The following is a 20,167-nucleotide window of genomic DNA, read 5'->3' on the forward strand; positions in this document are numbered from 1 at the left end:
AGCAGAGAAATACAAGGAGTACAGTAGAGATGACTAATTATAGAAAATCTTATCAACTTGACTTCACATTTCATATGCCATCACCTTACTTTGCTTTAGAAGTTTTCCTTGACAAGGTGCTGGAGGGAGGGGCGCAGGTGTATGGTGTGACAACAGAACAATTTTTATTAAGTGCTTTAGAAAACAAAGCTGATAACCTCGAGTTGTTCAACAAAGAAAAAGCAATCTTTAAAAAAAATTATTCCAGCCTATAAGCAGCAGCTTCAATGTTCGTGTAACCCAGAATACAAGTTTCATTAAGCATTTTACAAAGCAGTCCTGTTAAAAGAAGAGAAAGAAAGGCGCAGGATGAAGTAATTTGAGACAACCAGTTTTGTGAGAGCTTTAATGGCACAAAATGTTTATAAGCTACAACTTATACATGTACTGTAAACTGTATATAATGTTACAAAGTGCTAACTAATTTATGAAGAATGCATAATCACTTTGGCTCAGTTAACTCCAATATTTCAATAAATGTCAATTAAAAAATTTGAGTTTCTAATAATCTTCAGCTTTCACTTTTTAAAACAGTAAGTAAATATGTATTTACTGCAGTTAAGTTAGCCTGCTGCATTTTTAATGTGCGAGTTTATGCATTTTTTTCTTGATCCTATTTACAAATATCGTAGGCCAGTTTTCACTGTATGTAAGAAAAATGAAGCCTGCATTTTTTTTCCAAAACTGTAAACAGGTATAAAGCTTTTTAAACAACATTTATCTTAACAAAACCTCAACTATCAATAGTTGAAACCCCTTTTCAAATTATACAATCTGTTTCTGTTCATTGTAAAACTCAAAGTTGTAGACTTTCCTCCAAAGCTTATAGCAGGTATCAATAAATACTGCATCGTATCACAGCAAATTACCGTGATCACGTATCCGTTCCTCGGCTGCAGTCTTTACAATTTTTCTTCATGGCTCCTTCAAATATTACAAACTATGTTGATACTCTAGCCACAAGCTTGCAAGATTAGCTATTAGATATTCTGAAGAATTATCCTCTTTTATTTTACAAAGGGGTGTTTTTTGTTGATGAATAAGTTCTCCCTACTCGGTAAAAATCTATTTTCCCACTATTCCAATTTCCGTACAAAACAAGGTGCTGTAATTAGAACTGAAAGTGTTTCAGCCTTTCCCCTGTCCGCTCAGTTTTTCAGGACTGTAAAGTGATGTACTTGATCTAAAACACCCTCACCACGTCCCCCCTCTCTCCCCCACCTTTGGGCGAAACCCAGCATCCACCCTTGAAACAAATACCCAGTGGTAGGCCACTCGAGTGCCACGAGCATCGACAGCTACAAGAAAAAAGCAGATGTCTTCACCAGAATTGTTAGACTGCTCTTTTACCCTGAAAGCGTTCTCTAACAGCATTCAGAAGTAGAGAATCAAAATAAATATGGTTTAGCAGTGGATTTATGCTTAGCTTTTTTACTTCCTAGGAGCTACCTAAGCTCTTTTAAACCAAATCTCGGTTGGGATTTAGCTTCTACGTATCAACTGTTTCAAGCGATCACTGCTATATCAAATATTCAACTTTCTAAAATCTGCTGCAAGCAAACAATCACAGGTAGCTGTTCTCTTCCAACTAGCTGACTGCATTTGCTTAAAGTTTTCTACAAGTCAGCCTCCTAAAGTTTTCATTTAAGTGAGATTTTGCTAGTCTTAAAATTAGCATTGGTTCCCTAAATACTTAGTATTAAAGTCTATACCATAGGTTTTTTTTATATATTCATATATATATAAAAAAGGAGTATTCTATCCTTCAGAGTCATGCTACATGTTCTGAAATCCAATAAAATCTATTTAAGGACATGAACGTCCCGATGCTTTGTAACAATTTGGTACTAAAGCTTCACATTTTGAAAAGAAGTGTCACTGAAGGAGGACAAGGCTTAATGTTCCCTAAGATAAAAGTTCAACGACGTTAGTGAGAAGTCTAGCTAACATGAGACATCACGAGTGACTTTCAGATTCTATGTATCCCCAGAGGAGATTGTACAGTAAACAATGAGAGGAATATCGAAAACTCATTTGCAGAAGACATTTCAGAGCTTTACAACTTCTGAATCTTTACGCACCTGCAAGATTGTCCCCCTTAGAGACAGGTCAAACGCTTTACCTTCCGAAACTGCCCTATGATCATAATTGTAAATGGTTCCACAACAAACAGAATCATATCCTTTTATACAAGAGTCTAAATACACCTACAGCTGTTGGGTTTTTCCTTAATTTTAAACTACGTTTAAAAGGAAAAATTCACATTTAAAATTTTCCCTTAAGAAAACAGGTAAGGAAAAGAAAAGCTTCTTCACATGCAAACAATGCAATTTTTTCTAATATCTTCTAGGCATCAGACAGGTTTCCTACAAGGAATAAGGAGCTGACTTCATAGAAAAGACAAGATTACAACAATTATCTAATATTAAAATACGCTGATGGAATAAGTTATCCTAGTTCAAAATTTACGCAGTCTTTGCCTCCTGCAAATTGAATCGTGTTAGCCAATGTAAGGGGGGTCAAATAAATTCCCCCAGAAGCTGATTTAACTATTTTTTATTGCCAGTAATTTCTTAGTTTGTTTCACAACCAGTTTGTTTTTCCAAAACAAAAGTCAATTTCACTCCAATCAGTAATTTTCCTCAAAGATACTTAGTTTTATCACTAGAATACAGTCAACATACCATGCACAACTGCAATTTAAGTCAGGTTGCACTAAGGAGGCAACAGCATCACCGAGAAAATTAAAACTTGCTGGTGGCATTTTGCATTGAGAGAAGCCCTTGCAACATATAGACAGTTGTAAACTCCGTTCAGCAACTCTGACGTGTCTTGCAGGCCAAGAGGCAAGGGAATGGGAAGAGAGAGGAAAAGAATGTGGATAGCGAAACACCTCAACAGAGTTCCAACACAATACTCAATTCCAGAGTTAGCAAAAACCTGGATATGTAAAGAAAGGGTGAAGTCAGGGTCATGCTTAAAATGGTCTCAAGTCAAATGTACTAAATGAGACAGAAACACCTTCACAGGTCACGTGGATTTCCAGGTTTTGCACTCCATCTTTCAATAAGTGCTGGCTGAAGGTGTGGTCAGTCGTTTCCCAATGTAGATGCTGAAATAGAAAGTATAAGGCATAGCGTATTTCACAGAAATACTCCCTGGCTTTGACACAGTCCTCATGCACCTAGCTACTGGGATCTGTCTTTCAAGCTTGATCGGATTCTTCCACAGACTTCACTTCTTGTTTTGTAAAATTACTCATTCTGAGATTTTCAGACAAGCCTAGAAGGACTAATGTTAGCTACATTCAGTGAAAACAGGTTCCTTCCAGTCCCAAGCTCATCTGAAAACCCCAGCCTGAAAGCTGTGCTGTCCATAGAGTACCTGACACAGGAGGCTCTTGAACAGCTGAGCAACACTCAGATCATTATTGCAAAACAAAGTATTGCCAATAGAAGGAAGAGATGAGCTTTAAAACGCTGCTGAGGATCTACATAAACACTGACCTTTACCAAATACATCCAGGCAACATCTAATGCACTGCAGAAAGGTACAATTTTGCAATAGTACAAGTGTTGTACAATACTTTCATATATTCTATCCTCCTAATTCTCTCGATAGTTTACAGAAGCTTAGAGACGCACAAATCCCACCCCAGAAACAAACATGAATCTAAGTAAAAACATATTTTGAGTACACGCCTCCGCCCCCTTTGCAGAATATGACAGATAAACATAAAGTTAGAACTTAAGCAAGCTGAGAGATTACATCAGATTACACAGGCACTGAAAAGATTGCTGAGCAGAGCAGCAGCTGATCTCCCAAGATACATCCAGTATTTCAGATATCTAAGTATTCAAAGTGCTGCAAAGTTTTCCTGCATTTCAAGGAAAAGAAAGCACCATAGTTTCTTGAGCAAGGTGCAACAATACTCTAGTTATTCTAGACAAAGCCCTTTTCAGCAAGCACCTGACATTCAAGTAAAGCAGAAAAGCAAAGCCAGATGCAAAAGTTGAAGTGAGAATTACGTTAATACTTACCCTAGTCCCAAAGCCAAAACGTGAGATATGAACAGAGATGGAATGAAAACCTTAAGAAATTCTGCAGAGAAAATGCCACCTTTTTTCATTGCTCCACTTTTTCTCATACTTAAAGACACTGAACGTTTAGGATGTCTGAAATGAAATTCCCTGAAAGAAGAGGGGGAGGAGAGAAAAATTAACACAATTTTTTTGGTGTTTTTTCTTTCTTTTTTTTTTTTTTTTTTGCACACAAATGATCTCTGTAGGAACTATTTTTTTTTTAAAGTACAAAGAGCTAGAGATCAAAGCAAGAGATCCTTTACATGGAGTAAGGGATCAAAGAGAATAATAGGAGGTATTGTGGAGAGACCACTTACACAGACAGTATAGAGACAAAGGGAGCAGTAGCTGAAGAGAGAGGTAGGTCCGAGAGAGGGAATTTCAGGATGTGATTTGTTAGCAAGAGCCTCATTTTTTGTTCCAAACAGAGATACAGAAGTCTGCCAGATATAGACAGCATCCTCTATTTTAACAAAAATGCTTTGCATTCAAGGAGCTCAACGTTTCCCCTTCCGTGGATGAACATTACATATTTTACATAGAAAGAAAAAAAGGTACAGAGAATTTATGACACTTGCTCAACACTATTCCATTCATAAGCCCAAACTAAATCCCATGAATCCCAGCTCCGAGTGCCCAACTCTCCCAGTAATTGCAATGTTGTAAAGAAACCTTGTAATCAACTTGCTGTGGATTTCTATTACTTTCAGTAAAAGGTAATTTTGATGCTATTATGGTTCTCAAACTTCATTTTGACTTTTTGTAGACTCCCCAAAGAAATTATGTCTTTTTTCCTAGATGATATTATTTGGACAGCCAGAGTAATTGCATGTAAGTGAGACTCGTGATTCTTCTTTCACACAAAGGAATATCCATTAAAAAAATAACTCACTTGGGAGGAATGTTTTCAGGCCTACTCGACCAGTCTGACACCCAGTCAGCACTTTTCTTCAAGACTTCCAACTCTTTCTCTCCTTCTACTGCTTCTTCTTCAGACTGAAAATACACATTGGACAAGCCTTGTAACAGTCAGTTGGCTCCTCCTCATGGTGTTAAATTGAGAACAACAACAGCAGCAGTAAAATGATAAGCACCAAATGGCGGCACCTGATAAACAAGCAAGCGTTCTTGGACTACCAATGATTTAGAAGAGATTTTATGCTAAAAGGAGGATCTGCAGAGGTCAGGATATCACTAATTTGGTTATTATAGCCAGGACCTCAACGTAGTAGGAAGTTGGTTTGTGGTTGTGTTGTTGGCTTTTTTTTGTGGGGAGGGGTGGTGGTGATGTTAATCCTAATCGTAGCAAACCAGCTTGATGCATTAAATAAAGTTTTTAGAAACATGAAAAACTTTGATTTGATGGCATTTAATCAAAAGCATACAGCATGTAGGTAAAGCACAAAGCCAAATAAAAATGTTTCCAAAACAATATTAGGAAGTTCTTTGAAGGCGTTATTTGAAATTTGGATTACATGCAACTAGTGGCTTCTACTGGGTGCGTCCCAGAAGCAGCAGGGAAAGCCAAGCACTCAGTGCAACTCTCTTGACCCAAGGAGTCAACATTACATCATTAGATACCAGAATTAGAAAAAAATAAATCTGCTAAAAAGGCCAGAGAATGCCATTTCCTTGGCTAGCACAAGATGACTTTGGTACAAACTCTTTTTCAGAGTTAAAACAATTTCCTGAGTGACCTTTAGTAAATTAAGATGCACCACTTACATTGAAGTGGGAATCAGACCAAAAACAGAAGCAATCCAATCCAAAAAAACAGCGACGGCAGATCTAACCAACACCTTCACGTGGCTAGCTCTCTGTAGGGCACAAGTGCAACAGGCCCACTGCTGTTAGACAAAATTAAATGCAAGGTTTCACTCGTCCAGGATTGCTTTTTATTTATAGTGCTGAAGGCAGCAAATTCCAGTAAATTGCCAAGCTAAGAGTTCAGCATTAGTCTCTCAGTTTGCACGATGAGGATTACTCACTGTCATGTGAGCTGATTGATCCATACATCAATACACCAAACACCCTGAAATCTTGTGCAGGAATATAAGCAGTTCCAAAGCCAAAACAGGTTTGACACACAGAGCAGGAGCAGAGTGGTAAACAATAACATTGGTGCTACTAACCAGGGCATCTCCCAGCTTTAGAGATGGAGCCTCGTTTTTCCCTCCCTCCAAAGCTATTCATCTCTACAAGTCAAAATTGCAATTAATACAGCCTACAGTTTACCATCTCTGCCTGGTTGTTAAAAATAATTCATAAATCAGTTAAAAATAATTGTTCTGGGAGGTGTTTTTATTAAATAAAGTTTTATTCTGAAAACAATCTCTTAGAAGAAAATGTAATTTAGTTAAACTGGCCTAAGCTTGAAATGTACAAAAGCAGTTTACTACACATATTTACAGGGAAGTACTCCATGAAGTTCTTATTAAGGAAAAGATGGGGTAAAAATATGCAAGAACAAAGCACGAGACTAGTAAACAGCCTTACCCAAGTGACTAAAGAACACCTCCAAATTCTGAATACATAAGATTTAAATAATTTGTTTTGCTGTACAGCCCATAACAGCCAAGTTTAGAGTGAGAATGAAAAAAAAATTACTAGAGAGCAGCAGTTTTACATGGCAGAATAAAAAATATGTTAAACATATAAGATTTAAGACCTGCTAATGTGACAGAGGTTGCTCTGCCCCTCAGGAACTCCTAATATTGACCTATATACAAATATGATCTATACACAATACTTACAACTTTAATATGAATAATTTAATTTATTTTGAGAGTAAATGAAGAAAATACCTGAGAACTACTGTCTTTACTTGTGTGCATTTCCACATCAAACGTTATCTGTCCATCATCTTGAGGTGAAGGGCTAAAGAAAAATTGATTTCATTATGTCACTTTTGTCACACCACAGTCAGCTAAAGAACAATTAGCATAAATAGCATCTCAGTTGAATCATTTCCACATGCACTTCTGCACACTACTCAGATGACTAACAGACTACACAACTCTGCATGTCACAATCACCAAAATAACAAAGTTTTCCAAGAGCCCTTAAAGCCCTTATCTTCTCCATTTTTTTTTTTTTGAATTATCCTCTCTGTCTCAACAGTGTTGACTGCCATTCCACAGAAGCAAAAATAAGCATTGCCCAAAACTTCAACAGCTACACAAAAGATGCAGATCCCTTCCTTGCTTTAGGTAATGCTACTAGTATTGCAAATTAGCTTTATATCTATACAAGCTGCAACATTACATATCAAAATACCTCTTAATGCTTGGCAAGAAGGCATTCTGCTTGTTAGCCTCATTGTGAATATTAAAAATTTGGTCATCTATTCAAAAGAAATTAATTACCTGATTATGTCAACCAAGGAAACAGTGCAGAATTTAAGTCAGGAACAATGTGAAATACTGTATGATGCAGCAGCATGGGTCTCCCGTTACAACTCCTAATGGCATCTTTGTAATTTAAGTTTTCATTAGAAGCAGCTATGTTAGAAGTAACCAAAAAGAACCAAGAACCCCACGCTTAAGTGTAACTTCTTGTTTAGAAAAAAAAAAAAAAAAAAAAAAAAGGAAATATCTCCCCTTCCTTGCACGCTTCCTCAACTATGAAAAGGGGAAAAGAATTACCTACAAGTTAACAACTGGAAAATTAAGTAAAGGAATACATTCTATCTTTACTCACTTAAAATGGGGAAAAAGCCTCTATACTAGTAAGAGAAAAAAAAGTAGAAAAAAGTATCTAGCAAACACTCCTGGTTGGACTGAATACTACTAAACTACTGGCAGTTAGTTTCGTACCAACATAGAAATGGTTATTTTAATAGAAAATAAACAGTTCTGTTTGAAATACTTGTACGGATCCTTTTCAAGCACTGTCTACTACAGTCAGTAATTAAATCAGGCCTAACTAATTTTAAATAGCTTTTATTTCTGATCACCCACTTATATAAGCTGCACAGTAGACATGACAGTTAGCAGTCATTTAGCAAATCCAAAGGAGGCATAAGCAGATGGACACCTAAAATTATATATAGAAACCGCTCACGGATCTCCAAAGCTGGCCCAAAACCTTTGAGGGAAAGGTATAATGAACAAATAAGAACATCATAATGCTCACATGAGTCTCATGGGGTTATATTGTTAGGCAAAATTATTTTGCCTGCACATGAAAAAACTGCAGGATATTGAAAGCAAGGCGTACAAATTCCAGAAATCCTTCTGCCAAGTCCAGTGATACATTTTATTACGCTTGGCTAAATATAAAGCATGCATACATTACATTATTACTAACGTGCCAGAAAAATTAATGCATTTCATACCCTGTATGATTTATGACAACGAGAAATTTAACTGCGGTGCAGATGTGAGCTCCCTGCTCCTGGAGCCCTTACCTTTCTGAAACACGACTTATTTTTCAAGGGAAATGACTTGTTTGATAGGCAAGAGAAAGCAAGCATGCTGAAGCATGACAATCCTGACCTGAGAACAAACTTTACCCCTCATTTAACAGCTACAGGAGAAAACCTGCAATGAGTTGTGTGCAGGACAGCAAACATTTCTTTACCTGTCACAGTGGGAACTACCTCTGGAGCTGCTCTGTCCTGATTCGTGCTGGGCGTCCAGAAGGATTTTTTCCATGTCTCCATTGTGGATGGAGGATGACGAGGGGACGTGTTCCAGGCCTCCGTTCTTCCCGTTGCCATTATCGTTGCTATTGCCGTTGCCGTTCATCTGCAACTCCACCCAGGAACCTGTCGGGCCAGCCAGACATCATTTCATTAAAAGCAGGGAAACTAAAACCCATCTTAAAGTTTATCAATGACACGCAGCAAAAAGGCCCAGGACCGTGGCGAATTCAGATAACATACAGTGCTGGGAAGGAGCTCACAAACACGCCGAGGGCGAGGCGACGTGCTTCTTCCCGGCTCTGAAGGAACGCCCCCAAACCTGATGCTGCTGCTTACCACTGCAGCTACTCCTGGTGCCACCATTAATACTTTGACAGGCCAAATTTCTCTTTCTCTCCCTAGTTTGAGGCTTCCCTCCTCCCGGTATCACTTCATTACGTCAATCACTCCACCTCCCTGTTCTACGTTCCTTCTCCAATGAAGTTTTCACCCCCCAGCCCTCCTTCTATACAAGTCCCCCACCTGCGGTTTCATATTCTCCTGCACTTCCAACAGCCCTCATCTCCAAACCAGCCCCTGATTTAGTTGTATAAAAATCATATAACACAAAAATATTTTAAAAATAAGGAAATCAGTCCCTGTTCTACTTTCTTGCCCTGGCCTAATAAGAAAGCAGCCTCCTCTCCAGTGCCACCTGCCACCCACCCTACCCGGCTGTAGCCTTCAGAGCTGGGTCACACAACTCCAACCAGCACAAGCTCAAGGTCAGCACAGCCCAAGTACCACGCTAACATCCACCTTGCAGCTGTTAGGTGAAAAGATTTCACTACAAATAAGACAAAGTGAAGAACTGTAGGAAAACCAGAACCTTCACATGTACTGAGTTGATTCCCGTGCCATCGGTTCATCTTTTTTTGGCCCTTCTTTTCCCCTCCTTTCCTCAGCCAGCAAAGACCACGCAGCCTACCTGGTCAACAGGCAGAGGTTTGGATTCATTTTCAATAACTATGGAATACCCATGTGTGCGCTGAGATCGGACAAAAGATAGCAGATGTTTTTCTCACTTCAGAGATGCCAACACAATTCACATTCTCTGTACTTAAGGTTAAGTATTTTTATTTTTCTTTTTTTCCATGACCTCACATTAATTTCACAGGCTGGCTGAGGCTGGAGGCACCCCTGGCTGCAGCAGGGCCACCCAGAGCGGGGTGCCTTGCCCAGACGGCCTCTGCAGACCCCCACGGAGACCCCACAGCCTCCCCTGGCAGCCCCAGATTGCTCCCTGGCATTTAGACGAAGCCTCTCGTGCTCCAGTTTGCCATTTAACGTGCTGATAAACTACAGGAGAAACGGTATTTGCCAGCATGTTGGGAAGGGACATGTTTTAATTCATATGTTTTGGAAATATTCTTATTATCCAATGCCCTGAGGGCTAAAGATAAAAGAGATCCCCACCCTTCTCTCTGCTCCAAATATTTAGATGTGTTCCCTACCCGACTGCAATTCCAGCCTTCTCTCTAAGGAGCACAACAAGCACCATTTGACCATCCAACCTTCATTTATCGGAGCCCGCCGAGCGCCTCAAACAGCGGACAGACTTCCTTCTGCAGTTACTGCTTCACTTGCACACTGCCTTTAGCCGTGTTACAAAATTCTGACATTTAGCAATGTTTTAAGGCTCTGTGTTGGAAAATATTTGCAGTTAAGACCTTCGGACATTTCATTTTGCCATGCAATATCGTTAGGGAAGCTAGTAGGGCTTTAAACGTTGTTTCTGCTCATCAATCAGAGTGTTAATAACCCTTCTACGTAACTCTGCATTTGATGCCCCCACCACCTCAAATATATCATCAGAAAAGAGCCACGAACACAACAAACAACTTGAAACACCATCAGCACGTTACGAAACACGGCCTCGTAATTCCACCATCTCAGAAGTTCCTGCACCCTCTCAGGAAGGTCACAGCAGCTTCCCCAGCACAAACGCCGGTTCTGTTCCACGCGGCACAGCATGTGGAGCAGAAATAATGCCTTCCCGGTGGACAACCATCATTAGGGAGGGGAAAGACCTCCCATTTCTCAAAAGCACACTGTTTTCAGTGCAACATTTCTCATCATCGGTCAGATAATGGCCTCACACGTGTCATGACTCCTGAGGACTTCAACTTAGGCTGTCTGACAGTAAACGCTTCCAGCTCCTTGTAGTTTTGATGCCTTTCCTAAAGAAGTAACGATATTTAAGAACAAGAAAGCCTAAAGATATGAAAACAAGAGGTGAAACTATTTTTTTTTTAAATACTTGCAAAGGTTCTGAATTTCAATACCAAGTTCCTGACTGTGGAATCTGGTATTGTGCCTCCACTTGTTTGTACAGCAACATTTTGGCTCTGGGAACTGTCCCAGTGGCAGGGGAAGGAGCGTGCACCCTGATGTGTTCACCTATTTCCAGCTTGATTTTGTGAAGCCCAAGCAGAGCTCCTCCTTAGTATCGATTGCTAACAAAGCCATTATGCTGATGGCCATGGAAGCATCATCCCCTTCGGAGTCCCGGTGGTTTAGAGCCTGGTTTCCCCAAGCTGCATTCACAAACAAGGAATTTAGGGCGTGCACAGAGCCTGCCTACAATCACGCCAAGCACACCAGCTCCGCACCACATACTGGGCTTTCCAGATCCTCGTCAGCTGGGAAAGGCAGCTTTTGCTTTGACTAATCAGCACGAAACTGTATTATTGCAGATTTCTGCTGATTGCTGCTGTCTACATTTCAAATTCCAACCATTTCAAGAACCTGGCGAGGAAGGTAGGTTTGTCTTGTAGCTGTGCAGCGAGGGGCAGCACCTGCAGAAAGGCAGCTGGCAGCTGCTGGACGAAGGCAGGCCAGAAAGGTGAAGGCTCTCCTAGAGCCACGCCGGAGCAGGGAGCATCTGTTGGGAATCCTAACGCTCAGGAACTGCAAAGACGCCTGATATTGAAACAGAGCAGAGTGATAAAACGTGAGAAGAACGCAGGGCAAATGTGTGAGGAGAGCACTTCTTCTAACAGCAGTCACAGGCAGATGAAAGCCCTGGGGAAGGTGATCAGAACTGGCTGCAGCTACCAACCCTCCACGGTCCTTAACATCAGTGGGGATTTTATTTGTGCACGAAGATTACCCTGGACTGAGAGAATCTGCCCTTTATCTAACACACGTGACGGCCACGCTAGGAAGAACAGGCGAATTATCCGTGAGCAAAGAGCCCCGACGAGGCAGGCAGTAGTTTACATGACGAGCAGCACGTTCCCCATCTGACCTCACTTTTAATGAGTCCAAACACACGCGGGGAAGCCTCATCTGGCACCGAGCGAAAACACGCTACGTCCTCCCAGGGGAATCACAACCGGTTTGTGAGCGGGAGCCGGCGAGCCCCAGGGGTTGGCAGCCCCCGGTTGGAGGGATCAGCACCTGGAGCAAAGCAGGGAGAGAAGAGAGAAGCTGCCCCAGCTCTTCTCTGGCTCCGAGTTCGTTATGGTAATCACCCACAGGAGAACGCTCAGCTCCACCACCTCTCCCATTTTACTGCCGAGCTGGAAATACGGCAGCACGGGGCGTTCTCAGGTGGGTGTTTAACTCAACTTCCCCACTTTGCTTTTTCCTCCCTTTCCAAATCACGTACCACACACTCTGGGAAAGAAAAAAAACCCCAAACCTGCTTACAGGAACAGTATTTCACTCCAAAATTATTTGCCCAAGGTCTAATGCTCACTATTCCATTAGGAATGGATGTATACTGAATGATTTTTTTGTAGTTAGCTATAAATTAAAGAAATTAACCTTTTTACACGCTTACTGTTTTTCTTATTTTAAGGATTTTGAAGAAGCTTAAAAGGTACCTGTGAAAAGGTGAAATATTTCTCCTAAATTTAGCGAGACAGCATTCAGATCATCTACATAATAGAAAAAACAACTAAATACTAGTCTTTGCTAGAAAATGCTTAAAAATATATATTTCTATTAGCCTTTTAACACGAAGTCTTTAGTTAACAAAAAGTATGCAATTCCATAAGGAGTTGCCATACACACCCCAAATGTTTCCTCTTTTTTTCCTGGCAGACATCTCTAAAAACAATGAAATTTTTTTGTTGTCTAAGTAAGAAAAACATTAACAAACACTTAGATTTTTGAACACTAACGCCACTTCCACAATTGCTTTTCTGAGATATTCAGGCAGATTTTCTTACTAAAACATAAATAAAGTTGGGAATCAGCTATACATTTGTCTCTTTTTTTAAAAAAAAGTCCCATTTGTGTAGGCAATTGGGCAAGACCCTAATGAAGTCAGCGGGTCTCCATGCGGGCGCAGGACTCCTCACGTACAAACAAGTCCCGGAGCAGGATTTAAGTAGGTCTTATGCAGCAGCATTAAGTCAGTTAATAGGCAAGTCCTCCTAAATCCTGTTGCAAAACTGCAGCATCAATAGGCTGTCATCTGGCACGCAGCCATCCTGCACACACAGGTTTCTCCTAAACAGAGAAATCCAACTGCTTTGGGAAGAAAATAAATCAGAAGTGTGACCTCACAACGTTCACTTCTACCTAAGTGGTGGAAATTCTACGCAAAAGTAGCTGGAAGTGCAGGAGAGGGGCTGTCAGATTGTCCATGCAGTCTGAGATTTCACTTGGGGGTAGAAAGACTTTTTTAATAAAGATATGATACAAAACAGATAAATGTTGCATATATTTATATAGTTTTATGCATTTATTTATAAAAATATGGTTTAAAAAATACTTTCTGCATATAAAATTGTAGAAATAAAGATATTCCAAGCTAGTAGCTCACAAGAAGCCTGAGCCATGATCAGTCTGAATAAACTCAGAACTACCACTTCTACAACAAAGTGTGCCTTTAACAGAAAAAGAAAGCTGCTCAGATCCCCAAAACTGTAATTATTAACAAGTTCTCCATGACAGAGGTGGATGAGTTCCTGCCTAAGGTGGGATTGCTTTTTTGTCAATATGTAACAGAGCCTTATAATAATTAAAATGTAGGAAGCACCCAAAGCACATAAGGTTGGGTTTGGGGTTTTTATTTTTATTTTCTCGTGAACCTAAAGGTCTCCTACCCTTCAGTTCAAGCGCTGGGAGATCTCTGAATGGAAGGCCTCGAACACGCACGGACGGCACGCAGAACAAAATGAATAAGTGTCCGAACTCATTAGCCTGAGAAGGGTCACTGCAGCGCTTATATAATGGCAGAAAAAGCCCCTGGAACGCCGCGCATTGTGGAGCTGCTGCCCGCCTGAAAGCAGCGCTAAGCCCCCACGGAGCCCATGGGTGGCGTTTGTTTTGTTCCCCAAGCGCAGCCAACCGAATATTTCCTCTCATACCTTGTGCTCACCACCTCCAGTAATCACATTGATTTCGCTAAGCCCGTACACGCTGACCCAGCAGCAAGATCCCTGTGGGCAGACCCAGCCCAGGCGCTCAGCGCGCTCCCCTCGCCGCTCCCACCTTCCCCCAGGTTACGTGTCCCACACAGCGAGCTCCCGCACCGAAAGAAAACAAGATGAAAAGATCAAAATACAGGATCAAAGACGGCGATTTACGAACTGAGAATAAAGCACGGAGCTGGGCACTAGGCACGATGTAAATTTAGGACAGAAAATTGATGTTTCAGTGTGCCAACCGGCCTGAATAACTCGCTGTAAGTGCCTGTTTTACTCAGGTGAGTGTTTTGTTGTGAAGCGTGCTCGTTATCACAAGGTGCAACGTTACCGTGGCACAATGACAGCCTTAACACACAGGCAGGGTTTATTCTTCTCTAGCCCAATTCCCATCAAGTCACAGGAGATTAATCAAGGCATTTTGTTGTCGGTTTGACTTCGCTGTAAACCACGAAGCCAAGAGCTAACCGTTCACGCCATCTATCCACCCCTCCAACCGAGGCATCCTTAATAACTGGGAGCAAACGAACAGCCCCACCAAAGTGACTGCTTCAGACGCGTGAAAGGGAGCTGCCCGAAGCACCAGAGCCCACAGAAACCCCATAGATGTGCCCTGCCGGTGTCACCCTGGGAACAAAAGGATGCAGCAGAGCAGCTGACAGCGATGCCGGATATAGAGGAAAGGAGCTCACGTCAGTGCTATTGACTCAGCCCCTGAATAAACTCATTCCCACAGGCACGCTCCTCCCCCTGCCCTGCTGCAGCCCCAGCTCCACTGCCAGCCGCTGGGTAAACTCGGTGCGACCCCAGAGCTGCCCCTGCCGCCCCAAAACCTGCCCCCGCCACCCCAAAGCTGCTCCCTGCGATCACTTCTTTACTGTGAGGGGGGCAGAGCACTGGGACGGGCTGCCCAGAGAGGCTGTGGGGTCTCCTCCTCTGGAGATATCTGAAACCCACCTGGGTGCCATCCTGCCCGAGGTGATCCTGCTCGGCAGGGGGTCGGACTAGCTGATCCCCAGGCATCTCTTCCCACCTTGGCCACTCTGGGATTCTGTGCCCCCAAACCCACCCCTGCGCCCCCAAAACACCTCCTGCGCCCCCAAACCTGTCTCTACACCCCAAATCCCCTCCTGAGTCTCCAAAACCTTCCATACGACCCCAAAATACCGACCCCAAACCGACTCCTACGACCCCAAATCTCCTCCTGTGCCCCCAAACCCGCCCCTACAACCCCAAACCCTGTCCTCCGACCCCAACCCCCCCCATACGACCCCAAATCCTCTCCTTCCACCCCAAATCCCCTCCTACCACCCCAAACCCTCCCCCTATTTCCCCAACCGCCCCCCTCCCACCCCAAACCCCCTCCTAACCCCCTCATCTCTCCGGGGCCGCTCCCCCTCAGCTCCCTCCCCCCTCAGCCCCCAGCACCCCGAGCTCTCCCCTCAGCCCCCCCCCACACCCCTCAGCCCCACAGACCCCGGGCTCCCTGAGGCCCCGCATCCTCTCATCCCCTCAGCGCGCCCCCCCACACACACCCCTCACTCACTGTTGAGGCCCGGCTCGCTTCCTGGGCTGTTGTTGTTGTTGTTGCTGCCGGGCCGCGGCTCCTGAGGGCAGGACATGGCGGCGGCAGAGGGACGCGGGGCCGTTGGGGCTGGCGCGACGACACCACAGCGAGCACGGCCCGGCCCGGCCCGGCCCCGCCGCCCGCCCCCTGCGAGCCGCTGCGCATGCGCCCGACTCGCCCCGCGTCCCGCTCCCCCCCTCCCGCCTCACCCCGCGCATGCGCAGCCGGCGGAGGGGAGCGTGCGGGGCGGCATGGGGCTGGGGGCGGGGCTGGGGGCGGGGAGGGGAGGGGAGGGAGGGAGGGAGGGGAGGGAAGATGGGGGAGGGAGGTGGGAGAGGGAGGGAGAGCTGTGAGGGAAAAGGGAGCTGTGAGGGGAAGGGAGGAGTGTGAGGGGAGAGGAGGGCTGTGAGGGAAAGGGAGGAGATGGAGGAGTGTGAGGGGAAAGAGAGATCTGTGAGGGAAGAGGAGGAGATGGAGGGTTGGGAGGGGAGGGGACCCTGTGAGGAGGGAGAGGGCTGTGAGGGGAGGAGAAGCCATGAGGGGAGGGAGGATGGGAGGAGAGGTTGTGAGGAGAAGGGACGCTGTGGGGAGGGAAGGAGAGCTGTGAGGGGAAGGGAAAACTGTGAGGGAAGAGGAGAGGATGGAGGGTTGTGAGGGGAAGGGAGGACTGGGGAGGGGAGCCTGTTGAGGGCTGTGAGGGGAGAGGAGGCTGTGAAGGGAAAAGGCACTGTGAGGGGAAGGAAGGGGAGGGAGGGCTGTGAGGGGAAGGGAGGCAATGCGTGGATGGAGGGCTGTGAGAGGAGGCTGTGAGGGGAGAGAAGGAAGAAGAGGTCTGTGAAGGGGAGGTTGCCAGGGAGCCCCATCTTCCTGAGGGGGTCACAGAGACCCCCTGCGGGCTGCCCTGGCTCGAGTTCTGCTTGCAGAGGGCAGCAGCAGCCTCCAGAGCTCGGTGCCTCCACAGTTCCACAGCTGGGTGCCCACCCAGGCTCCCAAAAAGTCTCCTCAGGAGAGGCTGCGGCAGTTGTGAGGTAACCCAGCTGTGAGGTAACCCGTCAAACCTGCACGGCGCAGGTGTGTGAGTCCCCAAAAACTTCCTTCCCCTCCCGTCCAGCTTCCTTTGGCCTCAAATCAGTTAAAGCCAGCTAAACCAGGAGGTCCAGGAAATACAGGCAAGGCTCCCTGAATGAAATAACCGTCTTTAAAAGTAAAACCTCTCTGAAGTGACAGCGCTCAGCAGCCAAATATACTTTTCTGAGATCTAGCACAAGTCAGCAAAGTGCACAGCATTTTTATTTTTTTTTTAATATTGGCAGGCGTTAAGGCAGAGATGGCACCTGTAGAACAAAACTGGAGCTGTTCTCAGCCAGGACTCTCAGAAATACAGCTATAAAAAGTGAAAATACTGCTGTGCGTGCCACAGCCTCCTTTCAGTATGAAAATGAGAGACAACCTCAGGCTATTGATGCACCTGCTGCTGTACTGAGAATGGGAATAAGTGAATTTCTAAGGAAAAGATTTGAAAATGCAATGAAATACAGGTGCAAACCTCTACCTCACCCTGCTGAGGTTTCTTCAGTCACACAAGAGTAGCGTCTGTACCAATTATGTATTCTAAGCTTCTGTGAAATGATCAGACATAGAAAGGTTTTACATCACTTAGTTTTCAAGATAAATCAATGTTTATTTGAAAATCAGGCACATCAATTCGTCAAGGCAGAGCAAACTTCCATAGATACTCTGTACTGAAGGTAACAGAACCTTTCCTAGGATTCTTCAGTTTCTAATCTCCTTTTTCGTTGTAATCCTCTTGCAAAAAGATCCAGAGACTAACTTCAGTACGGATGATGATTTAATTTGCCTTTTCTTCTCAAGAAATCAATTTTATAAACTTAATTCCATTGGACATTGTTTACACTTTAGGGTATGTTCTAAGGCCTAGAATCTTGGTGGAGCTCAGTAACAGCCCCATCCCACACAAAAACACACCAGCATTTCCCTTCTCGACATCACAAACCCATCCCACTGGCAGCATGAAAATATAAGGAAGGGGAGGTGTCAGTGTTTTTCTGTTTGTTTTTGTTTTTTGTAACTTTACTCACGCTAGGAGTTTGGTATCAGTAATGCCTTCAGACTGAAATTAAGTCACACAAACCCATTTCTGTTCATGTATTTGTATCTCCCTATTACACGTGCAAAAACAAATCACTTGTCTGAACTTTTTCAACCATGTATTTGCAATTGCCACAGTTATGTCAGACTAGATTATTAGATTATTTTTTAATCTTCTGTTCATCAGAAAATGAACTGTGCTAACAAGCATCCAAATGTTGACATGTGGAGATTTGAAATCCCCCTCGGGTAACGCTGACCCTTCTCACAAAATTGACTGTGTACACTTCTTGACTGTAGCAAACATCTGATCTCATGGAAAAGCTGGATGTTACTTGGATGTCACTGGAACAGAATTAGTTCTATGTAGTGAGAAGGTGACAATAATTCAGATAGTTTAAGAAAACATCTGTTTACAAGTAGAAGGCCACAGAGGCATTCTAGATTGAGACAGAACCCTGAGCTACTCACAATTCTGAATAGGAAACCTGCTGAGGGAGCCCCATCCTGCTTTGCAATCCTACCAGTCACGGGCTAGCATCACGCGTACTTGTCGTCTCCATCATTCAGGAAGCATCTGCCGTAATACCTGTGGCATGAATATTTATCAGCAAAGTGGGACTATTAAAGTTTCTGAGTCAGAAATAAATTAATCAAGATTATAGCGTGAGTCAATGCGGAGCCAGAAATAGCATTCAGAAGTCCTGACTTTCAGCCCTGTTCTCTAACCACTACACAGGTTCCTTAAGGCAGTTGAATGATGTAATTAATGTTTGTAAAGTAATTTGAATCCTTGGATGGAAAATGCTATGACAATAGCTAGGTTGGAGGGACAGAAAGCCACATGATAATGGAAGAGAAACAATGGCTGTAAATTCCTGCGAAAGGCCTCTCGTACCAAAGAGCAATAAAAAGTTTTTTCTTACAGAAAGTTGGTTCAAGTCAAACATGTCACAAGCCACCTGATTTATCTCCACAAGCTGAGCTAAGCTAATTGCACAATTTTATGCTTGTGGTTTCACAGTGTTCTACCTCTTGGAAGCAATTTAAGGAAAGGATGATCTAAAATCTAACCAGCAGTTGGTTTTAGTTCCTTCTGTGCCCAAAGCCTGAAAAAAATGTTAACTTGTTGGTAAGGTGAATGCTACCCCTCCGTATGAATATCCTGGGTATAGAAAACCTGAATTCTTCTTTACTTTTGGTTTTTGATCCTAGGGCTTCGAGTTAAGCAGCAAGTTTGTAACAGCCAGGAGGGCGCCCAGCTGCCAGGCATCACACCGGCGGACAGCAGGCAAACACAATGGGAGGCTTCGTCCTGTGGGACAACCGAGGCAGCTTTCTTTCCGCTGGAGGTAGCCGTAAGTACTGGAAATGCTTTCTTGATATTTTGTATTTAGCAAAATCAAACGTACAGACCTTGGAGACGGCCTCCAAAAAAGATTGCTACAGATAGTCCCATCTTCTAACCTTGCTCCCTTGCACTTTTCAAGCATTCACCTCTCACCTCTCTCTGGTAACATTTTGCCTCCTAGTGGAGGGCACCAATACAGAAAAACCTGTATTAAGAAAAAAGTGCTTTCTCTTGCGATGGAGAAATAGCTGAATTGTTTGCAAAAGGTCGAGTCAGAGTTCAGAGGTAGCTTGTGTAGAAAATTCACGGTTTCCTGGTTCTGAGCCTTACCCCACAAGAAATGCTTGCTGTTTCTGTTCCAACCACGCTGCTGCAACTTTCTTCTACCACTCCTTTCTCTACAAGCCCAAACCTTTCTGTACCAGGTTAAACAAGCATTTGCAATAAGCAAACAATACAAATTATTCGACACGCCGATAGTCATTAGACACCAACCTCATTTCCAGCACACCTCTCCCTACCCCAATCCAACCCACCGGTGCCCCAGCTTACAGCAGCTCATTATGTGGGCAAGGGCAAAAAGGAAACATCCAGAACTCAAGGTCAGAGGTGCGTGGTGGTGATGCCAGAGATGAAATGAGGAGATGAAATCCAGTGTGCAGGAAATAATTCTTCCTAGCTATGTCACACCTCAGACCACGCACTTCCAGAGCAGCCAACAAGAAGAAAATCGTTGGTGTTCCAGCAGCCCCTCTCTGAGAGGGAATTACCAGTGTCTGCTCATCAGCACTAACTCTTTGCTTTTCCAAGTCAGGCTGAGAATAACAGAATAAATACATGTTGAATGTGGTTTTCATTTCAATACATGTTTTTAAAGGCAGTGGCCACTTCTCAGCATGGAAACAACGGGACTTCAGCCACAGCTAACCCACACCAGCCAGCTTTGGCTGCGTG

At 43.7% G+C, this 20,167-nt stretch overlaps 1 protein-coding gene across 1 annotated transcript; it reads right to left on the reverse strand.

Moving 5' to 3' along the window:
• Window positions 1-228: 228 nt before the first annotated feature.
• Window positions 229-15,888, reverse strand: BNIP3L (BCL2 interacting protein 3 like). The gene is made up of 6 exons (XM_084302430.1): window positions 15,733-15,888; window positions 8,703-8,889; window positions 6,926-6,998; window positions 5,014-5,117; window positions 4,080-4,229; window positions 229-3,151 (listed from the first exon to the last, which is right to left on the reverse strand). Exons 1-6 carry the CDS (start codon window positions 15,806-15,808, stop codon window positions 3,103-3,105), a joined length of 639 nt encoding a protein of 212 aa, XP_084158556.1. The 5' UTR covers window positions 15,809-15,888; the 3' UTR covers window positions 229-3,102.
• Window positions 15,889-20,167: the final 4,279 nt, after the last annotated feature.

The sequence above is a fragment of the Netta rufina genome, assembly GCF_964035555.1.
Source record: "Netta rufina genome assembly, chromosome: 27".
Lineage (NCBI taxonomy): Eukaryota > Metazoa > Chordata > Aves > Anseriformes > Anatidae > Netta > Netta rufina.